Below are 18,796 nucleotides of genomic sequence, written 5' to 3'. Positions count from 1 at the left end.
GGTGTCAGTGTGTCCAGGGAAACTGGAGTCAGTGTGTCCAGGGGAACTGGTGTCAGTGTGTCCAGGGGAACTGGTGTCAATGTGTCCAGGGGAACTGGAGTCAGTGTGTCCAGGGGAACTGGTGTCAGTGTGTCCAGGGGAACTGGAGTCAGTGTGTCCAGGGGAACTGGTGTCAGTGTGTCCAGGGGAACTGGAGTCAGTGTGTCCAGGGGAACTGGTGTCAGTGTGTCCAGGGGAACTGGTGTCAATGTGTCCAGGGGAACTGGTGTCAGTGTGTCCAGGGGAACTGGTGTCAGTGTGTCCAGGGGAACTGGTGTCAATGTGTCCAGCGGAACTTGAGTCAGTGTGTCCAGGGGAACTGGTGTCAGTGTGTCCAGGGGAACTGGAATCAATCTGTCCAGCGGAACTGGAGTCAGTGTGTCCAGGGGAACTGGTGTCAGTGTGTCCAGGGGAACTGGTGTCAGTGTGTCCAGGGGAACTGGTGTCAATGTGCCCAGCGGAACTGGAGTCAGTGTGTCCAGGGGAACTGGAGTCAGTGTGTCCAGGGGAACTGGTGTCAGTGTGTCCAGGGGAACTGGAGTCAGTGTGTCCAGGGGAACTGGTGTCAGTGTGTCCAGGGGAACTGGTGTCAGTGTGTCCAGGGGAACTGGTGTCAATGTGTCCAGGGGAACTGGAGTCAGTGTGTCCAGGGGAACTGGTGTCAGTGTGTCCAGGGGAACTGGTGTCAGTGTGCCCAGGGGAACTGGAGTCAGTGTGTCCAGGGGAACTGGAGTCAGTGTGTCCAGGGGAACTGGAGTCAGTGTGTCCAGGGGAACTGGTGTCAGTGTGTCCAGGGGAACTGGAGTCAGTTTGTCCAGAGGAACTGGAGTCAGTGTGTCCAGTGGAACTGGTGTCAATGTGTCCAGGGGAACTGGTGTCAGTGTGTCCAGGGGAACTGGAGTCAGTGTGTCCAGGGGAACTGGTGTCAGTATGTCCAGAGGAACTGTAGTCAGTGTGTCCAGGTGTGGTAAACCACTTTTATCGTTCACTATCGTTACACTATAGTTATCACTGTTGTATTGTTCTCACTGTTCTCACTGTTGTATCACTATACGAGGTCGCCTCTTGTCGCGCTGTTATTCCTGGGCTGACCACCTCCAACTCCGCCCATGGCTCCACCTACCTGCCCAGGTATAAAGGTAGTCGACTGGCTGGTATTCCTCCTTGTTGGACCCGATCACCCACGAGGGTGGGCTCTGTTATTTAGTCAATAAAAACCTTTAGTTACGTTCCTAACTCATCGCTTTTTATTGGACGAATTGATAGGTATATCAATTTTATTGACTAAATTTTAAAGATGTCTACTACTGGCCAGCCAGAAGCCCTCCCAGAAGCACAGCCACAGCAGCTTTCAGACACCGGGCTACACCAGCCACACCAGCCGGCTTGGCTGCAAGCCCTCAAACCACCGTACCTGGATCTAAACCCACAGGCAGCAAACTCAGCCCTCAACTTCAAACACTGGCTGGACTGCTTCGAATCCTGCCTGGAAGAATCCGGCATCCCTCAGAGATCCAAACTAAGAGTTCTGAACGCCCAAGCGAGCCCGAGAGTATACGCACTCATCCAGGACACGACTACATACAAGGCCGCTATCAACCTACTGAAACAGCAGTACCGGAGCCCGGTAAATTACATGTACACCAGGCACCTCCTAAGATCCCGCCCGCAACAGCCAGGAGAGTCTGTAGCTGAATTTTTACGGGCGCTAAGAGCACTCGGCAGGAACTGTGACTTTAAAGCGGTGACGGCTGTTGAAAATACGGAAGATAATATCCGCGATGCCTTTGTGAAAGGCCTACGGTCCGACTACTCACGGCAAAGACTGCTTGAAGCTAAAGACCTCGACCTGGACAAAGCTGAAGCCCTCGCTCTCTCCCTAGAGGTGGCCCATCAGGACCAGGAGGCGTTTTCCAGGTACTGCTCGCGACCCTGGGACTCGGGCCCGACCCCTACCGCAATACCCTTCGCAGCGCCACCCCCGGGACCTACCTCAGCGTCGGCGTCCCGGACCCGACCGGGACCGCCACCCCCGGTACCGGCTCCGACATCGGGCACCCGCGATCGGGCCGCCGGCTGCTTCTTTTGCGGCCAGGAGAAGCACCCGAGGTCGCGCTGCCCAGCCAGGAACTCTACCTGCTCAACCTGCAGGAAGAAAGGCCACTTCTCTAAGGCCTGCAGGAGCAGATCTTCAGAGGCCAGCAGTGCCTCATGCGAACTGTGGGGGCGGCCATCTTCTTTCAAGGCAACTGAGGCCAGCATCCCCACACGTGAGTCATGGGGGCGGCCATCTTTGATCAAGGCAACCGACCCCAATAGTGCCTCATGTGAGTTATGGGGGCAGCCATCTTCTCCGCCATTTTGTCCTACCTCGTGGGAGACGCCATTTTACCCACCACGCCCGACTGCCACCGGGCCCCCGGACCCGACGACCGCCTCGCTCGCAGACGACAACGACTCGCTTACCTACACACTAGCCTCCGTCACTCTGGATCAAGCCCGCCCACACCACCTGTCCAAGTCGATGATGGACATCAAAGTAAACGGCCACGCCACGACCTGCCTGTTCGACAGCGGAAGCACGGAGAGCTTCATCCACCCAGACACAGTGAGCCACTACTCCCTCCCTGTCCTGCCAACGCGCAACCGAATCTCGATGGCATCGAGGTCCCACGCCACGGACATTAGCGGCTACTGTGTTGTGACCTTGTCGGTTAAGGGTACGGAGTATAAAAATTTTAAACTCCTCGTCCTCCCCCAGCTCTGCGCTGCCGTCCTACTAGGGCTGGACTTCCAATCCCACCTCCAAAGTGTAACCCTAGCATACGGTGGACCCCTCCCCCCACTCACAGTCGACAACCAGCGAATGTTAAACCGCCCACCGCGTAACACCTGCAGCCTATCCACCCTCAAGGTGCCGCCACCTTCCCTGTTCGCTAACCTCACCCCCGACTGCAAACCCGTCGCTACCAAGAGCAGGCGGTACAGCGCTGCGGACTGAGCCTTCATTAGCTCTGAGGTGCGGCGCCTCCTGAAAGAGGGCATTATCGAGGGGAGCAACAGCCCCTGGCGTGCCCAGGTCGTGGTCGTTAAGACCGGCGATAAAAATCGCCTGGTCATCGACTACAGCCAGACCATAAACAGATACACCCAGCTGGACGCATACCCGCTTCCCCGCATATCTGACATGGTCAATCAGATTGCACAATACCGCGTATTCTCGACCATCGACCTTAAGTCGGCCTACCACCAACTCCCTATCCACCCCGAGGACCGCCAGTACACCGCCTTCGAGGCGAATGGGCGCCTATACTACTTCCTTAGGGTCCCCTTCGGTGTCACCAACGGGGTCTCGGTCTTCCAAAGGGAGATGGACCGGATGGTTGACCAGAACGGACTGCAGGCCACATTCCCCTATCTAGATAACGTCACCATCTGCGGCCGCGACCGGCAGGACCATGACGTGAATCTGGAGAAATTCCTCCGTACGGCCCAACGGCTGAACCTCACCTACAATAAGGAGAAATGTGTGTTTAACACCTCGCGCCTTGCCATCCTTGGCTGTGTAGTAGAGAACGGACTCATCGGCCCCGACCCCGAAAGAATGCGCCCCCTCATGGAGCTACCCCTCCCCCACTGCCCTAAGGCACTTAAGAGAACCCTGGGGCTCTTCGCCTACTATGCCCAATGGGTGCCCAATTATGCGGACAAAGCCAGACCCCTCATGAAGTCCACATCCTTCCCCCTCACGGAGGAAGCGTGCGCGGCCTTCTCCCTCATCAAGGGAGACATAGCCAAGGCCACAATGCACGCAGTGGATGAGTCCATCCCCTTCCAAGTGGAGAGCGATGCATCCGACTTCGCCCTAGCCGCTACCCTTAACCAGGAGGGGAGGCCGGTGGCCTTCTTCTCAAGGACCCTACAGGGCCCCGAGATCCGACACTCGTCGGTCGAGAAGGAAGCCCAGGAAATTGTGGAGGCGGTACGGCGCTGGAGGCATTACCTGGCAGGCAAACGATTTACCCTCCTCACCGACCAACGTTCGGTTGCTTTCATGTTTAATAACAAGCTGAGGGGCAAAATCAAGAATGACAAGATCTTGAGGTGGAGAATCGAGCTATCCACCTACGATTATGATATCTTGTACCGGCCAGGTAAGCTGAACGAACCCCCCGATGCTCTTTCACGAGTTACATGCGCCAGCGCGCATATTGATAGACTTCAGACCCTCCACAACGACCTCTGCCACCCCGGGGTCACCAGACTTTACCATTTCATTAAGGCCCGCAACCTGACCTACTCCATCGAGGAGGTCAGGACCATGACCAGGAACTGCCAGACCTGCGCCGAGTGCAAACCGCACTTCTATAGGCCGGACAGAGCAAGCCTGATCAAGGCCACCCGCCCCTTTGAGCGCCTGAGCATCGACTTTAAGGGGCCTCTACCGTCATCTGACCGCAATGTGTACTTCCTCAACATCGTTGATGAGTACTCCCGCTTCCCTTTTGCCTTCCCCTGCCCAGACATGACCAGTACCACAGTCATCAAGTGCCTGAACGACCTCTTCGCCTTGTTCGGGTTCCCGAACTATATACATAGTGGCCGGGGCTCCTCCTTCATGAGCGAGGAACTCCGTCAGTTCCTACTAGCGAGAGGTATTGCAGCAAGTAGGACCACCAGCTACAACCCCCGAGGGAACGGCCAGGTGGAAAGAGAGAACGCGACGGTATGGAAGGCCGTCCTCTTAGCCTTAAAGTCTAAGGGCCTCCCAACCTCCCGCTGGCAGGAAGTCCTCCCGACAGCGCTGCACTCCATCCGGTCACTACTTTGCACTGCCGTTAACGCCACCCCCCATGAACGAATGTTTGTTTTCCCCAGGAAGTCGACTACGGGAACCACTCTACCAACCTGGCTGACCTCTCCGGGGCCCGTCTTGCTGCGAAAGCACGTGAGGGCCCATAAAACGGACCCCCTGGTCGAGAGGGTGAACCTCCTGCACGCCAACCCCCAGTACGCCTACGTGGCTTACCCAGACGGGCGGGAGGACACTGTCTCCTTACGAGACCTCGCACCCTCGGGCACTCCGGAGACACCACCTTTACCCCCCCCACCACCCCCCCAATTCCAGCCCAGGTAGACAGCATGCCGGAACCCCACGAGCCTTCGCCGACCACGCAGACACCAGCATTAACACCGGATAATGCAGCACCGCCGCTGCGACGATCGGAGAGGCTTACGAGGTCTCCGGACAGACTGACATACCAGAACTGGTAGTACACTTCACCCCGCCGGACTCAAATCTAAACAAGGGGTGAATGTGGTAAACCACTTTTAACGTTCACTATCGTTACACTATAGTTATCACTGTTGTATTGTTCTCACTGTTCTCACTGTTGTATCACTATACGAGGTCGCCTCTTGTCGCGCTGTTATACCTGGGCTGACCACCTCCGACTCCGCCCATGGCTCCACCTACCTGCCCAGGTATAAAGGTAGTCGACTGGCTGGTATTCCTCCTTGTTGGACCCGATCACCCACGAGGGTGGGCTCTGTTATTTAGTCAATAAAAACCTTTAGTTACGTTCCTAACTCGTCGCTTTTTATTGGACGAATTGATAGGTATATCACCAGGGGAACTGGAGTCAGTGTGTCCAGGGGAACTGGAGTCAGTGTGTCCAGGGGAACTGGAGTCAGTGTGTCCAGGGGAACTGGAGTCAGTGTGTCCAGGGGAACTGGAGTCAGTGTGTCCAGGGGAACTGGAGTCAGTGTGTCCAGGGGAACTGGAGTCAGTGTGTCCAGGGGAACTGGAGTCAGTGTGTCCAGGGGAACTGGAGTCAGTGTGTCCAGCGGAACGTGAGTCAGTGTGTCCAGGGGAACTGGTGTCAGTGTGCCCAGGGGAACTGGTGTCAGAGTGTCCAGGGGGAACTGGAGTCAGTGTGTCCAGCGGAACTGGAGTCAGTGTGTCCAGGGGAACTGGAGTCAGTGTGTCCAGGGGAACTGGAGTCAGTGTGTCCAGGGGAACTGGAGTCAGTGTGTCCAGGGGAACTGGAGTCAGTGTGTCCAGGGGAGCTGGAGTCAGTGTGTCCAGGGGAACTGGTGTCAGTGTGTCCAGGGGAACTGGAGTCAGTGTGTCCAGGGGAACTGGTGTCAGTGTGTCCAGGGGAGCGGGAGTCAGTGTGTACAGGGGAGCTGGAGTCAGTGTGTCCAGGGGAACAGGAGTCAGTGTGTCCAGGAGAACTGGAGTCAGTGTGTCCAGGGGAATTGGAGCCAGTGTGTCCAGGGGAACTGGAGTCAGTGTATCCAGGGGAACTGGAGTCAGTGTGTGCAGGGGAACTGGAGTCAGTGTGTCCAGGGGAACTGGAGTCAGTGTGTGCAGGGGAACTGGAGTCAGTGTGTCCAGGGGAACTGGAGTCAGTGTGTCCAGGGGAACTGGTGTCAGTGTGTCCAGGGGAACTGGTGTCAGTGTGTCCAGGGGAACTGGAGTCAGTGTGTCCAGGGAAACTGGTGTCAGTGTGTCCACGGGAACTGGAGACAGTGTGTCCAGGGGAACTGGTTTAAATGTTCCACCTTGTGCTCTGTTAACTTTTTTAAAAATGTGTTTATGCAATGTGGGTGTCGCTGGGAATGTCAGCATTTATTGCCCATCCCTAGTTGCCCTTGAGAAGGTCGTGGTGAGCCGCCGCCTTGAACCGTTGCAGCCCGTGTGGTGAAGGTACTCCCACGGTGCTGTTAGGGAGGGAGTTCCAGGATTTTGACCCAGCGACGATGAAGGACCAGCAATATACTTCTAATTCAGGATGGCGTGTGGCTTGCAGGGGAACTTGGAGGTGGTGGTGTTCCCATGCGCCCGCTGCCCTTGCCCTTCTAGGTGGAAGAGGTCGTGGGTTCCGGAGGTGCTACCGAAGAACTCTTGGCGAGTTGCTGCAGTGCATCCTGTAGATGGTACACACTGCAGCCACGGTACGCTTTTGGTGGAGTGAGTGAATGTTTAAGGTGGTGAATGGGGTGTCAATCAAGCGGGTTGCTTTGTCCTGGATGGTGTGAAGCTTCTTGAGTGTTGGAGCTGCACTCATCCAGGCAAGTGGAGATTATTCCATCACACTCCTGACTTGTGCCTTGTAGATGGTAGAAAGTCTTTGGGGAGTCAGGAGGTGAGACACTCGCTGCAGAATACCCAGCCTCTGACCTTCTCTGGTTACCACATTATTTATGTGGCTAGTCCAGTTAATTTTCTGGTCAATGGAGACCCTCCAGGATGTTGATGGTGGGGGATTCGACGATGGTAATGCTGTTGAATGTCAAGGGGAGGTGGTTAGACTCTCGCTTATTGGAGATAGTCATTGCCTGGCACTTCGGTGGTGCGAATGTTACCTGCCACTTATCAGCCCAAGCCTGAATGTCATCCTGGTCTTGTTTCATGCAGGCATAGACTGATTCATTATCTGAGGAGTTGTGAATGGCACTGAACACTGTGCAGTCATCAGCGAATATCTCCACTTCTGACCTTATGTTGGAGGGAATATCATTGATGAAGCAGCTGAAGATGGTTGGGCCTAGGACACTGCCCTGAGGAACTCCTGCAGCGATGTCCTGGGGCTGTGATGATTGACCTTCAACCACCACAACCATCTTCCTTTGTGCTAGGTATGACTCCAGCCAGTGGAGCGTTTTCCCACTGATTCCCATTGATTTTGGTTTTACCAGGGCTCCTTGATGCCACACTCGGTCAAATGCTGCCTTGATGTCAAGGGCAGTCAATCTCACCTCACCTCCGGAATTCAGCTCCTTTGTCCATGTTTGGACCAAAGCTGTAATGAGGTCTGGAGCTGAGTGGGCCTGGCGGAACCCAAACTGGGCATCAGTGAGCATGTTATTGGTGAGTAAGTGCCGCTTGATAGCACTGTCGACGACACCTTTTTGTAGTAATGACCTACAACAGACCGAAAGGATTTACAAAGTCCTACCTTCATTTGTCAGCAGGCTTTGCATGAAGAAGAGTCTTTCTTTACCCAAGAGAGTTGCTCATCCCTGTTGATATCGAAACACCAAACAAAAGTTTTAGGATTTGTGCTGATCCTTGTAACGGTAAATTAAAGGGCTTGGCATCGTTCCTGTTGTCGCTAATTAGAATAGACAATGAAAGGAAGATGAAATGGAATCGGTAATGGGCAGCCTTTGGGCATGTCCAGGTGGATCAGAGTAATCTTTCCACTCCTGCACATTCCTATGGTCTTATGCTGCTGAAAATCCCGAAGACAGCTCAATCCTGATCACTTAGACCAGAAATTGAAAGGAAAATGTGGGCATGCTCCAGGGATATATTCTTAGCTCGAAGATCACGTTAATTTTAAACTACAAATAGAGCAATGTAGGAGTTGTGCATCTGACCCCTGCCACACCTGACCTCGGAGATTGTGCTAAAGTTAACCAGTTCCCAGCATTCTCAAACCACATCTTAACGAATAACATAGAACATAAGATGAATAAAGCACTGTTCCTCTTGTACCCCTCTAGGTATTATCTTTGCTAGATATGGCCTTTGGTGGAGAGAGCAGAGAAAGTTTTCCCTTTCGACACTGAGAAACTTTGGGCTGGGGAAGAAATCTTTGGAGATGCGAATTGTGGAAGAGGCTGGATTTTTAAACCAAGCCTTTGAAGATGAAAAAGGTGAGCAGATTCCAAGGAAATCCTTGTCTTTTGTCGTTTTTGTTAGATCCGGGTATCTTAATGTGGTGTCCTTCAATAATCAGACAGAGTGCAGGGAACGATCAACAGGTTTTTACTGAATGAGGGTTCAAACTGCAACTGACGGTACAGAGCACCACTCAGGGTTTATATACAGGTGTGGTCACTGCCGGTACTACAGGATACAGGAGCTGTAAAAAGTAGTTCTCTCCCTTAAAGGTACATACACTACAATTCCTCCCCTTTTAGATTAACAGTACCATAACACTCATTTAACAATTAAATATCAAACTAATTACCATTAACGCTTTTAACATGCAACATTAACTGGAAATAGTCTATTTATAAATTCAGTCTTTGGGGAGGCTTCCTGATTCTTTCTGGATAACGCCTTTCCCGGGTGTCTCGCTCTTGGTGCGGAGGCGATTCTAACACCCTGTCGTCAGTTGATTCATCAGCTTCCAATGCTATTGTTTCTGAGGTAGATGCGACCTGTACGTCGGGTTCCTCGCCAGGTACGTATGGCCGAGACATGGGGTTGACTCGTTCCTGTGACTCTAGGATCTGGTCAGCATGGCGTCTCACAATGTTCTCCCCAACATCCACTGTGTACATTAGTGGCCCCTGCCATGTGCATATCGTTCCTGGTTGCCATTTCTCTGTTCGGTAGTCGCGGGCCAAGACTGGTTGCCCTACATTGAAGCTCCTTGTCGGCTTCTCATTGATGTGCTGGAATTGCTTATTCTCAACATCTCTTTATACATTTGGTCTGAGCAAATCCAGACGAGATCTCAACCTTCGGTTAAAGAACATCATGGCCGGGGCCTGGTTGGTGACTGCATGTGTCGCATTTCTGTAGGCTAACAGGAAATTGTCCACCTTATGCTGCAGTGGAATGTCGTCATCGCACATGGCCTTTACTGCTTTTTTTAAAGGTTTGTACGAACCTCTCAGCCAATCCATTTGTGGCTGGATGATATGGGGCGGATGTGCAATGCCTTACCCCATTCCTTTTCATAAATCTTCGAAACTCTTCGGACACAAACTGTGGTCCGTTATCAGAGCAAATCTGCTGTGGCAAGCCGTTCCTGGCAAAAATGGTCCATAGGACTGCAATAGTTTTCTCCGTGGTGGTGGAGGACATTTTGATCACCTCAGGCCATTTCGAGTGCGCATCCACGGTTTTCAGACCACTGTGGCTGATTTTACTCCTCAGTGCACCCTCTGTGGACCAGCTTTTGGTCTGTTCAACAGAAAGAAAATTGAGTGATGGTTAGAGCTTTGGGGCTTTGCCCCCTTTGCTCTTGATGGGCATATGGGATCTTGGGCTTCATAAATAGAGGTATTGAGTACAAAAGTAGAGAAGTTATGCTGAACCTTTATAAAGCGCTGGTTAGGCCACAACTGGAATATTGCGTCCAGTTCTGGTCACCACACTTTAGGAAGGATGTGAAGGCCCTTGAGAGGGTGCAGAGGAGATTTACCAGAATGGTTCCAGGGATGGGGGATCTTAGCTACAAGGACAGGTTGGAGAAGCTGGGGTTGTTCTCTTTGGAGCAAAGGAGGTTGAGGGGTGATTTGATAGAGGTGTTCAAGATTATGACGGGTTTGGATAGGCTAGACGGGGAAAGGCTGTTCCCACTAGTTGATGGTGCAAGGACTAGGGGACACAGATTTAAGGTTTTGGGCAAGAGATACAGGGGGGGCGTGAGGAAAAACTTTTTAACGCAGCGAGTGGTGAGGACCTGAAACTCGCTGCCGACGGAAGTGGTGGAAGCGGAGACACTCAATGTTTTCAAGGGGAGACTGGATAGGCACTTGAGGGAAATAAACTTGCAGGGCTACGGGGATAGAGCGGGGGAATGGGACTGACTGGATTGCTCTACAGAGAGCCGGCACGGACTCGATGGACGCTATGACTCTATGATTGCGTAGAGCATCCTTGACTGTTAAAGATGGGATCATTACAGTTCAAGCTGCCTCCTGTGTAATGTTCCAGCATTCTCACCTTGGCACTAGAGATGCCCGACCAGCCTCTTCAGATCGGAGGTTCTGTAAAGGAGCTGCCAGTGACCCACTAACACCTCTGGCAAGTTTACTTCCTTCCATCTAAGGTGCAGCAGCGCTCCCCAACAGGGCTGGGGGGCATCTGGCATCTGTTTCTGATGGCAGCCCAGAACCGAACAACAGCAGCTTGCATTTATATAGCCTCTCTAATGTTGTAACACGTCCCAAAGTGCTTCACAGGAGTGTAATCAGACAGAAACTGACAGCCAACCAAATAAGGAGACATTAGAAATAACAACAGAAAATGCTGGAAAAACTCAGCAGGCCAGGCAACATCCATGGAGTGAAAATAGAGTCAACATTTCGAATCAAACCCTTTGTCAAGACTGGAAAAGCACAGGAAATGAAATAGATTAAAAGGCCGGGCTGGGAGAGAACAAAAGAGAAGTGAAAAGATATTAAGAGGTATTCAAAACGAGACGAGATGGTGATAGGACTAGTGGAGACAAAAGACGGCTCTAGATTAGGTGTGGAATGCGCTGGCAGAATGGGAGACAGCTGCCATGTGGGAGAGGAAAAAAGGGGGGGGAAAGGGCCAAAACAAAGGGGTGGATAAAAAATAAGTAATAGGGGCCGAGGATATGATCTGAAATTGTTGACCTCGATATTGAGTCCGGAAGGCTGCTAAGTGCCTAATCGGAAGACGAGGTGCTGTTCCTCGAGCTTACGCTGAGCTTCCGTGGAACAATGCAAGAGCCCGAGTACAGTGAGGTCTGAGTGGGAATGGGGCGGTGAATTAAAATGACAGGCGACCGGAAGCTCGGGGTCATCCTTATGGACTGAATGGAGGTGTTCCGCAAAGCGGTCACCCAATCTGCGTTTGGTCTCCCCAATGTAGAGGAGATCACATCGTGAGCAGCGAATACAGTATACTAGATTGCAAGAAGTAAGTCGCTGTTTCACCTGGAAGGGGTGTTTGGGGCCCTGGACAGTGGGAAGGTAGGAGGTATAAGGGCAGGTGTTGCAACTCCTGCACTTGCACGGGAAGGTGCCAGGCGAAGGGGAAGGGTTGCTGGGGGTGATAGAGGAGTGGACTAGGGTATCTCGGGGGGAGCGGTCCCTACGGAATGCTGAAAGGGGAGGGGAGGGGAAGATGCGTTTGGTGGTGGGATCACTTTGAAGGTGGCGGAAATGGCAGAGGATAATCCGTTGAATGTGGAGGCTGGTGGGGTGAAAGGTGACAAGGGGAACCCTATCGTGGTTCCGGGAGGGAGGGGCAGGGGTGAGGGCAGAAGTGCGGGAGATAGAACGGACACAGTCGAGGGCCGTGTCAACCATGGTAGAGGGGAATCCTCGGTTGAGGAAAAAGGAAGACATGTCGGAAGCACTGGTGTGGAAGGTGGCATCGCAGCAGATGCGGCGGAGATGGAGAAACTGGGAGAATGGAATAGGGTCCTTACAGGAGGCGGGGTGGGAGGAAGTGTAGCCCAAGTAGCTGTGGGAGTCAGTGGGCTTGTAGTGAATGTTTTTCAATAACCTATCCCCAGAGATGGAGACGGAGAAGTCAAGGAAGGGAAGGGAAGAGTCGGAGATGGACCATGTGAAGGTGAGGGAAGGGTGGAAATTGGAGGCAAAGTGAATGAAATTGTCTAGTTCAGGGCAAGAGCAGGAAATGGCACCGATACAGTCATCAATGTACCGAAAAAAGAGGTGAGGGAGGGAACCCGAGTAGGACTGGAACAAAGAGTGTTCCACATATCCCACAAAAAGGCAGGCATTGTTAGGACCCATGCGGGTACCCATAGCAACACCTTTGATTTGGAGGAAATGAGTGGAGTCAAAGGAGAAGTTGTTCAATGTGAGAACAAGTTCAGCCAGGCGGAGGAGGGTGGTGGTGGATGGGGACTGCTCGGGCCTCTGTTCAAGGAAGAAGCGGAGTGCCCTCAGGCCATCCTGGTGGGGGATGGAGGTGTAGAGGGATTGTACGTCCATGGTGAAAAGGAAGCGGTTGGGGCCAGGAAACTGTTAAAGTGACGGAGGGCGTCCAAAGAGTTGCGGATGTAGGTGGGAAGAGACTGGACAAGGGGAGAAAAGATGGAGTCGAGATAGGAAGAGATAAGTTCAGTGGTGCAAGAACAGGCTGAAACTATGGGTCTACCAGGGCAGTCCCGTTTGTGGATCTTGGGAAGGAGGTAGAAGCGGGCTGTGCGGGGTTGGGGAACTATGAGGTTGGTGGCCGCGGGGGGAAGATCTCCAGAGGAGATGAGGTCAGTGACAGTCTTGGAAATGGTGGTTTGATGTTCGGTAGTTGGGGTCATGGTCCAGGTAGGGGTAGGAGGAGGTGTCGGAGAGTTGGCGTTCAGCTTCCGCTAGGTAGAGGTCGGTGCGCCAAACAACAACAGCACCACCCTTGTCAGCAGGTTTAATGACAATGTCAGGGTTGGATCTAAGAGAATGGAGTGCTGCAAGTTCAGAGGGAGGTAGGTTGGAGTGAGTGAGGGGAGCAGAGAAATGGAGACGGCCGATGTCACGGCGGCAGTTAGCGATGAAAAGATCTAGAGAGGGTACGATGCCAGGGGGAGGGGTCCAAGTAGAATGAGAATTCTGAAAGCGGGAGAAAAGGTCAGCCATGCGGGGGGAAGACTCCTGGCCAGAGAAGTGGGCACGGAGATGAAGGCGGCGGAAAAAGAGCTGAACATCGTGCCGAGCTCGAAATTCATTGAGGTGGGAGCGTAAGGGGATGAAGCTCAGGCCTTTGCTGAGGACTGATCGTTCGGGGTCAGAGAGGGGAAGGTCAGAGGGGATAGTGAAGACGCAGCAGGGGGTGAGATTGGGAGAAGGGGGGGTCAGAGGAAAGTGAAGGAGAAGAAGGTTCTGGAGGAGCGTTGGTGTTCAAGAGTTGATGAAGCTTGCGATCCTTGACATCAGAGAGGAAGAAAACAAATTTTTTGTTGAAGCGTCGGATGAGTCGAAGGATGAAATGGAACTGTGGACCCAGACTGCTTAGAGATAGAGTGTGATGTAAGAAAAAGGAGACTTACCATCAAGTACCTTTAAAGTAAGCTTTAAGTAACTTATAAACACACTATATACACAAGAGAGGTCTTTACCATGCCTCTGGTAGAAGCCTCTTACAATACTGAACAGACCAGTATTTATACCAGTCCAACAGGAAGTGACATATGACAGGAAGTGAGGTATGTACACAGTTCATAGTTCATAGTTCATAGTTCACAGGAAGTGATGACATAACTTCCCGGAAGTTATCATTTCTATCACATTCTTCCCTCCTGCAGGATTAGGAGGCTGTGGTCTACCTTTTGGTCCGCAGCCGCCGAACAAGGAAGAGTCGCACCTGTTTGGATTCCCGTCATAGAGGGTCGCTGGTCCGCTTACATGCGGTTGGCCATTGGTCAGAGTCTGTGTGGCCTGGATTGCCCTGTGAAGGGTCGGGGAGATCATGGCTTCGAGTACGAGCCCCAATAGGTTCAAAGTCGGACTGCCTCTGTTCAGAGGGAGGTGCAGAGCTGGTCTGTGGCGGATCAGTGCTTTCATGCGCGGTACTGGGAGGGTCGCAACCTTGAGCACGGGGTTCTACCGGCACCAAGCTAGTTGGTGTCCGATCAGGATCCTGGAGAGGGGTACCCGATAGGTCCCAAGAGTTTCCTGGTGAAATGCCATCACCCGATGTCCCACTAGGTTCTGGTGGGCAGGGAGCCAGATCCCGTAATGATACGGTAGATTCTCGGCCGTCGGAATATCGTATGTTTGCATAGGTGGGGTTGGCATCGGTTAGTTCGACTTCGTCTACAAGAGGGTCATTTTTAGACGTCCGAACGTATCTTCGGAGTAATACAGGTCCAGGAGTAGTTAGCCATGACGGGAGTGATGTCCCATGAGATGAGCGACGCTGGAATCCAAAGAACCGCTCATGAGGTGTAGTATTTGTGGCTGTAGAAAGCAGGGACCGTATAGAGTGCAATGCATCCGGAAGCACTGTTTCCCATTGCTGGTCTGGTAGGCCCCGAGATCTTAAAGCGAGACGTACGGAATTCCAGATGATACCGTTATACCTCTCTACCTGCCCATTTCCGATGGGATGGTATGGTGTTGTTTTGCTTGTAGCAATTCCCCGTTCTGAGAGGTAGTCCTTGAGTTCCCTTGACATAAAGGATGGACCCCGATCTGAGTGAATATAAGCCGGCATGCCACAGAGAGAAAATACCTGCTCAAGGCAGCAGATTACTGTGGACGCCAGCATATTGGAGCAGGGGAAGGCAAATGGAAAACGTGAATATTCGTCGATCATGGTGAGCAAATATGTGTTCCAAGTTGAAGAGGGCACTGGGCCCTTAAAATCGATGCTAAGTCGTTGCATCGGTTGGGTTGCATGTATGAGTATACCATCTGAGGGGCGGAAGAACTGGGGTTTTAATTCCGCACAAAGCCGGCATTCTGAGCATATTTTCTTTACATCTCCAGTGGAAAAAGGGAGATTCCGTGATCGTACGAAATGTAGCATGCGCGTAACGCCAGGATGACACAAACCATTGTGGACATCCATGAGAGTGGAGGATGACATAGTGGAGCAGAATGCCCGTGTGAGGGTGTCCGGGGCCACATTCTCCTTGCCAGGCCGATAGAGAATGGTATAACCAAAAGAGGCCAGTTCCATCCTCCAAAGTTGTATTTTATTATTCTTAATTTTGGTTCGTTTTCGATTATCGAGCATGAAGGCGACTGATCGTTGGTCCGTGATCAATGTAAAGTGCTGGCGAGCTAGAAAATGGTTCCACTTCCGTACTGCCTCTATGATGGCTGTGGCTTCTTTCTCAACCGGAGGATAATGTAGCTCGGCACCTTGTAAGGTCCTGGACATAAATGCTACAGGACGACCTTCCTGATTCAGAGTAGCCGAGATCGCCACCTCCGAGGCATCACATTCAACCACGAAAGGGAGATTCTCATCAATGGAGTGAAGAGCCGCTTTCTCCAACTGTTTTTTGAGAAGGTTAAAGGCTGCAACAGCCGCTGTTCCCAGTGGAAATGATCTAGCATGCAGCAAGGGTTGGATTTTGTCCGAAAAATGAGGAATCCATTTAGCGTAGTATGCAAACAGACCGAGAGCCCGACGTAAAGAAGCCGGATTCTTAGGTGACGGGAGCTCTTGGAGCGGGCGAAGTCTTTCTGGGCCTGGCTTAATGATACCATTGCCTACGCAGTAGCCAAGGATGTTGATGGTCGGTTGCGACTCAACAGATTTGGATTCATTCAGGGTCAAATTACGGCAATGGAGGGCATCCCGAAATTTTTGGAGGTTGGAGTCGTGTTCCTGTTGATCGTGACCTGCAATGGTAATGTTATCAAGATAGGGAAAAGTGTCCCTTAGGTTTTCCTGCTTAACCAGGCCATCCATTGCCCGTTGAAAGACAGCCACTCCATTAGTAACCCTGAATGGGAGGCGACGAAATTGGTACAGCCGTCCATTAGCCTCAAAGGCTGTGTACTGCTTATCTGAGACCTTCAAGGGTAACTGATGATAGGCACTTTTTAAATCGTAAGTTGAGAACACTTTGTATTCGGCCAGTTTATTAACCATATCATCAATGCGTGGCAATGGGTAGGCGTCCAAGTCGGTATATTGATTGATGGTTTGCGAATAATCGATGCATAGTCGCTGTTTGTGAGGTTTTAGAGGGTTCTTGACAATGACGATTTGAGCCCGCCAGGGCGACGAACATGGTTCAATGATATCCTCTGCTAGAAGTCGAGAGATTTCAGCCGCAATAAAAGATTGGTCTTCCTGATTAAAGCGCCGCGATTTCGTTATTATCGGTTGGCATTGAGGCGGAATACTGGCAAATAATGAGGGTTCATCAAGTGAAGCTGCTGATAATGCACAAAATGGTAATTTAGACGGTATATTAGAAATAGTAAGTCCGGGTTTGGATCCACCAAACTCAATGGTGAGTTTCTTATGCTGTTTTTGGAAGTCCAGCCCTAAGAGGAGATCACTACATAAGTCCTTGAGCACCGAAAGTCGGGTGGAGGGATACATACGACCATGAAGTGTCATATCAACAACACAAAAGCCGGAGATTCTGGCATTAAGTGATGACTGGGCCATCGCAATTGCCTGGTCCGATGGGAAGACATGTAGTTTCAATTTCGCAACAATCTGTTCCTTAATGAAACTATCAGTACTTCCTGAGTCAATTAAGGCATCTAAGGTATGCCCTTTAATTGAAATTTTTGTGGCTGCATGAGACAGGTTCTGTGGGCAAGCAGCTGTAATTGGTGTCGTTGCACAGAGAGTGGCTAAAACTCTCGGTGTGCTTCTTCGGGAGAGAGCTCGAGAGGAAGCTTGATAGGTCCTAGCTGGAGCATCTTGTTAGGCCCTAATTGGGGCAGTTCAGTAGGCCTTAGCTGGATTGGCCCTCGTAGAGGCCCTTGATAGGCAAACTTTAGCAAAGTGTCCTTTTTTCCCGCAATAACTGCAGATTGCATTGCGAGCAGGGCAGGTTTTCCTAGGGTGAAAAGCATCTCCACAAAAGAAGCATTCCTTCCTAGATTGCCAAGAGGCTGCTAAAGTGGGGTCGTCCTCCTCTTCTTCATCAGAATTAGATTCCCCCATGATAGGGTTCACCTGAGACCGCTTGAATTGTCTGGTTGCAGCTACAGCAGCAGATCGAGATCTGGGCAGCTGATAGAGGTCTGCATTTCTCTTTGCCAAATCCAGTGAACAAGCTCGGTCAAAAGCTCTTTGTAGCTCAAGTGTTTTACTTTCTAGTAGACGCTGGCGTATAAATGGAGAGGCAATCCCGCAGATGAAAGCATCACGAATCATTTCTTGGCGGTACAGCTCAGCTGAGGCTGCCTGAAAGTTACAATCTACGCTGAGCCTGCGAAGTTCTTGCAGGAATTCGTCAATTGATTCCCCTGGCCCTTGTCGGGCTGTGGCCAGTAGATGTCTAGCATAGACCTCATTTGGGGTCTTCGCATACAGTTTCTTAAGTGCCCGAATCACCTCTTCGTAATTATCCCATCCATCAACATATTCGAACACTTTTGGGGTCACATAATTGACAAGTATCTTCAATTTAGCAGGAGCATCCGCTTTACATTCATCCAGAAAATTCTCAAAAGTACGATACCAATGCTTCCATACCCTGCCAGCTGCTGGTGTATTCGGGTCCAAGTCCAGACGAATAGGTCTAAGGATTTTCTCCATGATGGGTGGTTCCCTGGATCCTTAACTTCCGAGTTTGTCTGAAGGTCTAGTATTTGTCAGTGTAAATATTAAGTTACTTAAATTGATGTAAGAAAAAGGAGACTTACCATCAAGTAACTTTAAAGTAAGCTTTAAGTAACTTATAAACACACTATATACACAAGAGAGGTCTTTACCATGCCTCTGGTAGAAGCCTCTTACAATACTGAACAGACCAGTATTTATACCAGTCCAACAGGAAGTGACATATGACAGGAAGTGAGGTATGTACACAGTTCATAGTTCATAGTTCATAGTTCACAGGAAGTGATGACATAACTTCCTGGAAGTTATCATTTTTATCACAGAGTGCGTTGGTGCTGCTGAACAGAGAGGTCGAGAGTGTTCATGTGGCGCCGCATGGCATTGAGCGTGGATCTCAAGACATTAGGACTGGTGATCAAATGCGTGGTCAAAGAGGTAAGTTTTAAGCAGCGTCTTAAAGGACGAGAGAGAGGTGCTGAGGTGAGGAGGTGTGGGAGGAATTTCCAGAGCTTAGGGCCGAGACGGCTGGAGGCACGGCTGCCAGTGGTGGGGCGAAGGAAGTGGGGGGATGCCCAAGGGGCCAGAGTTGTAGGAAGGATGAGTTCTCAGAGAGTTGCAGTGCTGGAGAAGGTTACAGTGATAGGGAAGGGTGAGGCCAAGGAGAGATTAGAACATGGCTAAGATTTTTAAAATTGAGATGTTGGTGGTCTGGGAGGCAGGTCAGTGAGCACAGGGGTAATGGGTGAATGGTGCGCGTTAGAGATATGGAGAGCAGAGTTTTGGATGAGCTCATGTTTATGGATGGTGGAA

The 18,796-nt window shown here is 51.4% G+C and overlaps 1 protein-coding gene across 2 annotated transcripts in view; it reads left to right on the top strand.

The window, feature by feature from the left end:
- Nucleotides 1-18,796, top strand: part of LOC147102083 (cytochrome P450 2D15-like) — a 61,632-nt gene that overhangs the window by 24,777 nt on the left and 18,059 nt on the right. For both annotated transcript variants that reach the window (XM_085964255.1, XM_085964256.1), the window contains exon 3: nt 8,554-8,706. In XM_085964255.1, coding sequence (XP_085820381.1) covers nt 8,554-8,706 — 153 coding nt within the window. The remainder of the gene's footprint in view (nt 1-8,553; nt 8,707-18,796) is intronic.

The sequence above is a fragment of the Somniosus microcephalus genome, chromosome 22 (genome assembly GCF_052327205.1).
Source record: "Somniosus microcephalus isolate GS21.2 chromosome 22, FLI_Smic_1.0, whole genome shotgun sequence".
Taxonomy (NCBI): domain Eukaryota; kingdom Metazoa; phylum Chordata; class Chondrichthyes; order Squaliformes; family Somniosidae; genus Somniosus; species Somniosus microcephalus.
This window is presented reverse-complemented; position numbering and strand designations above follow the sequence as displayed.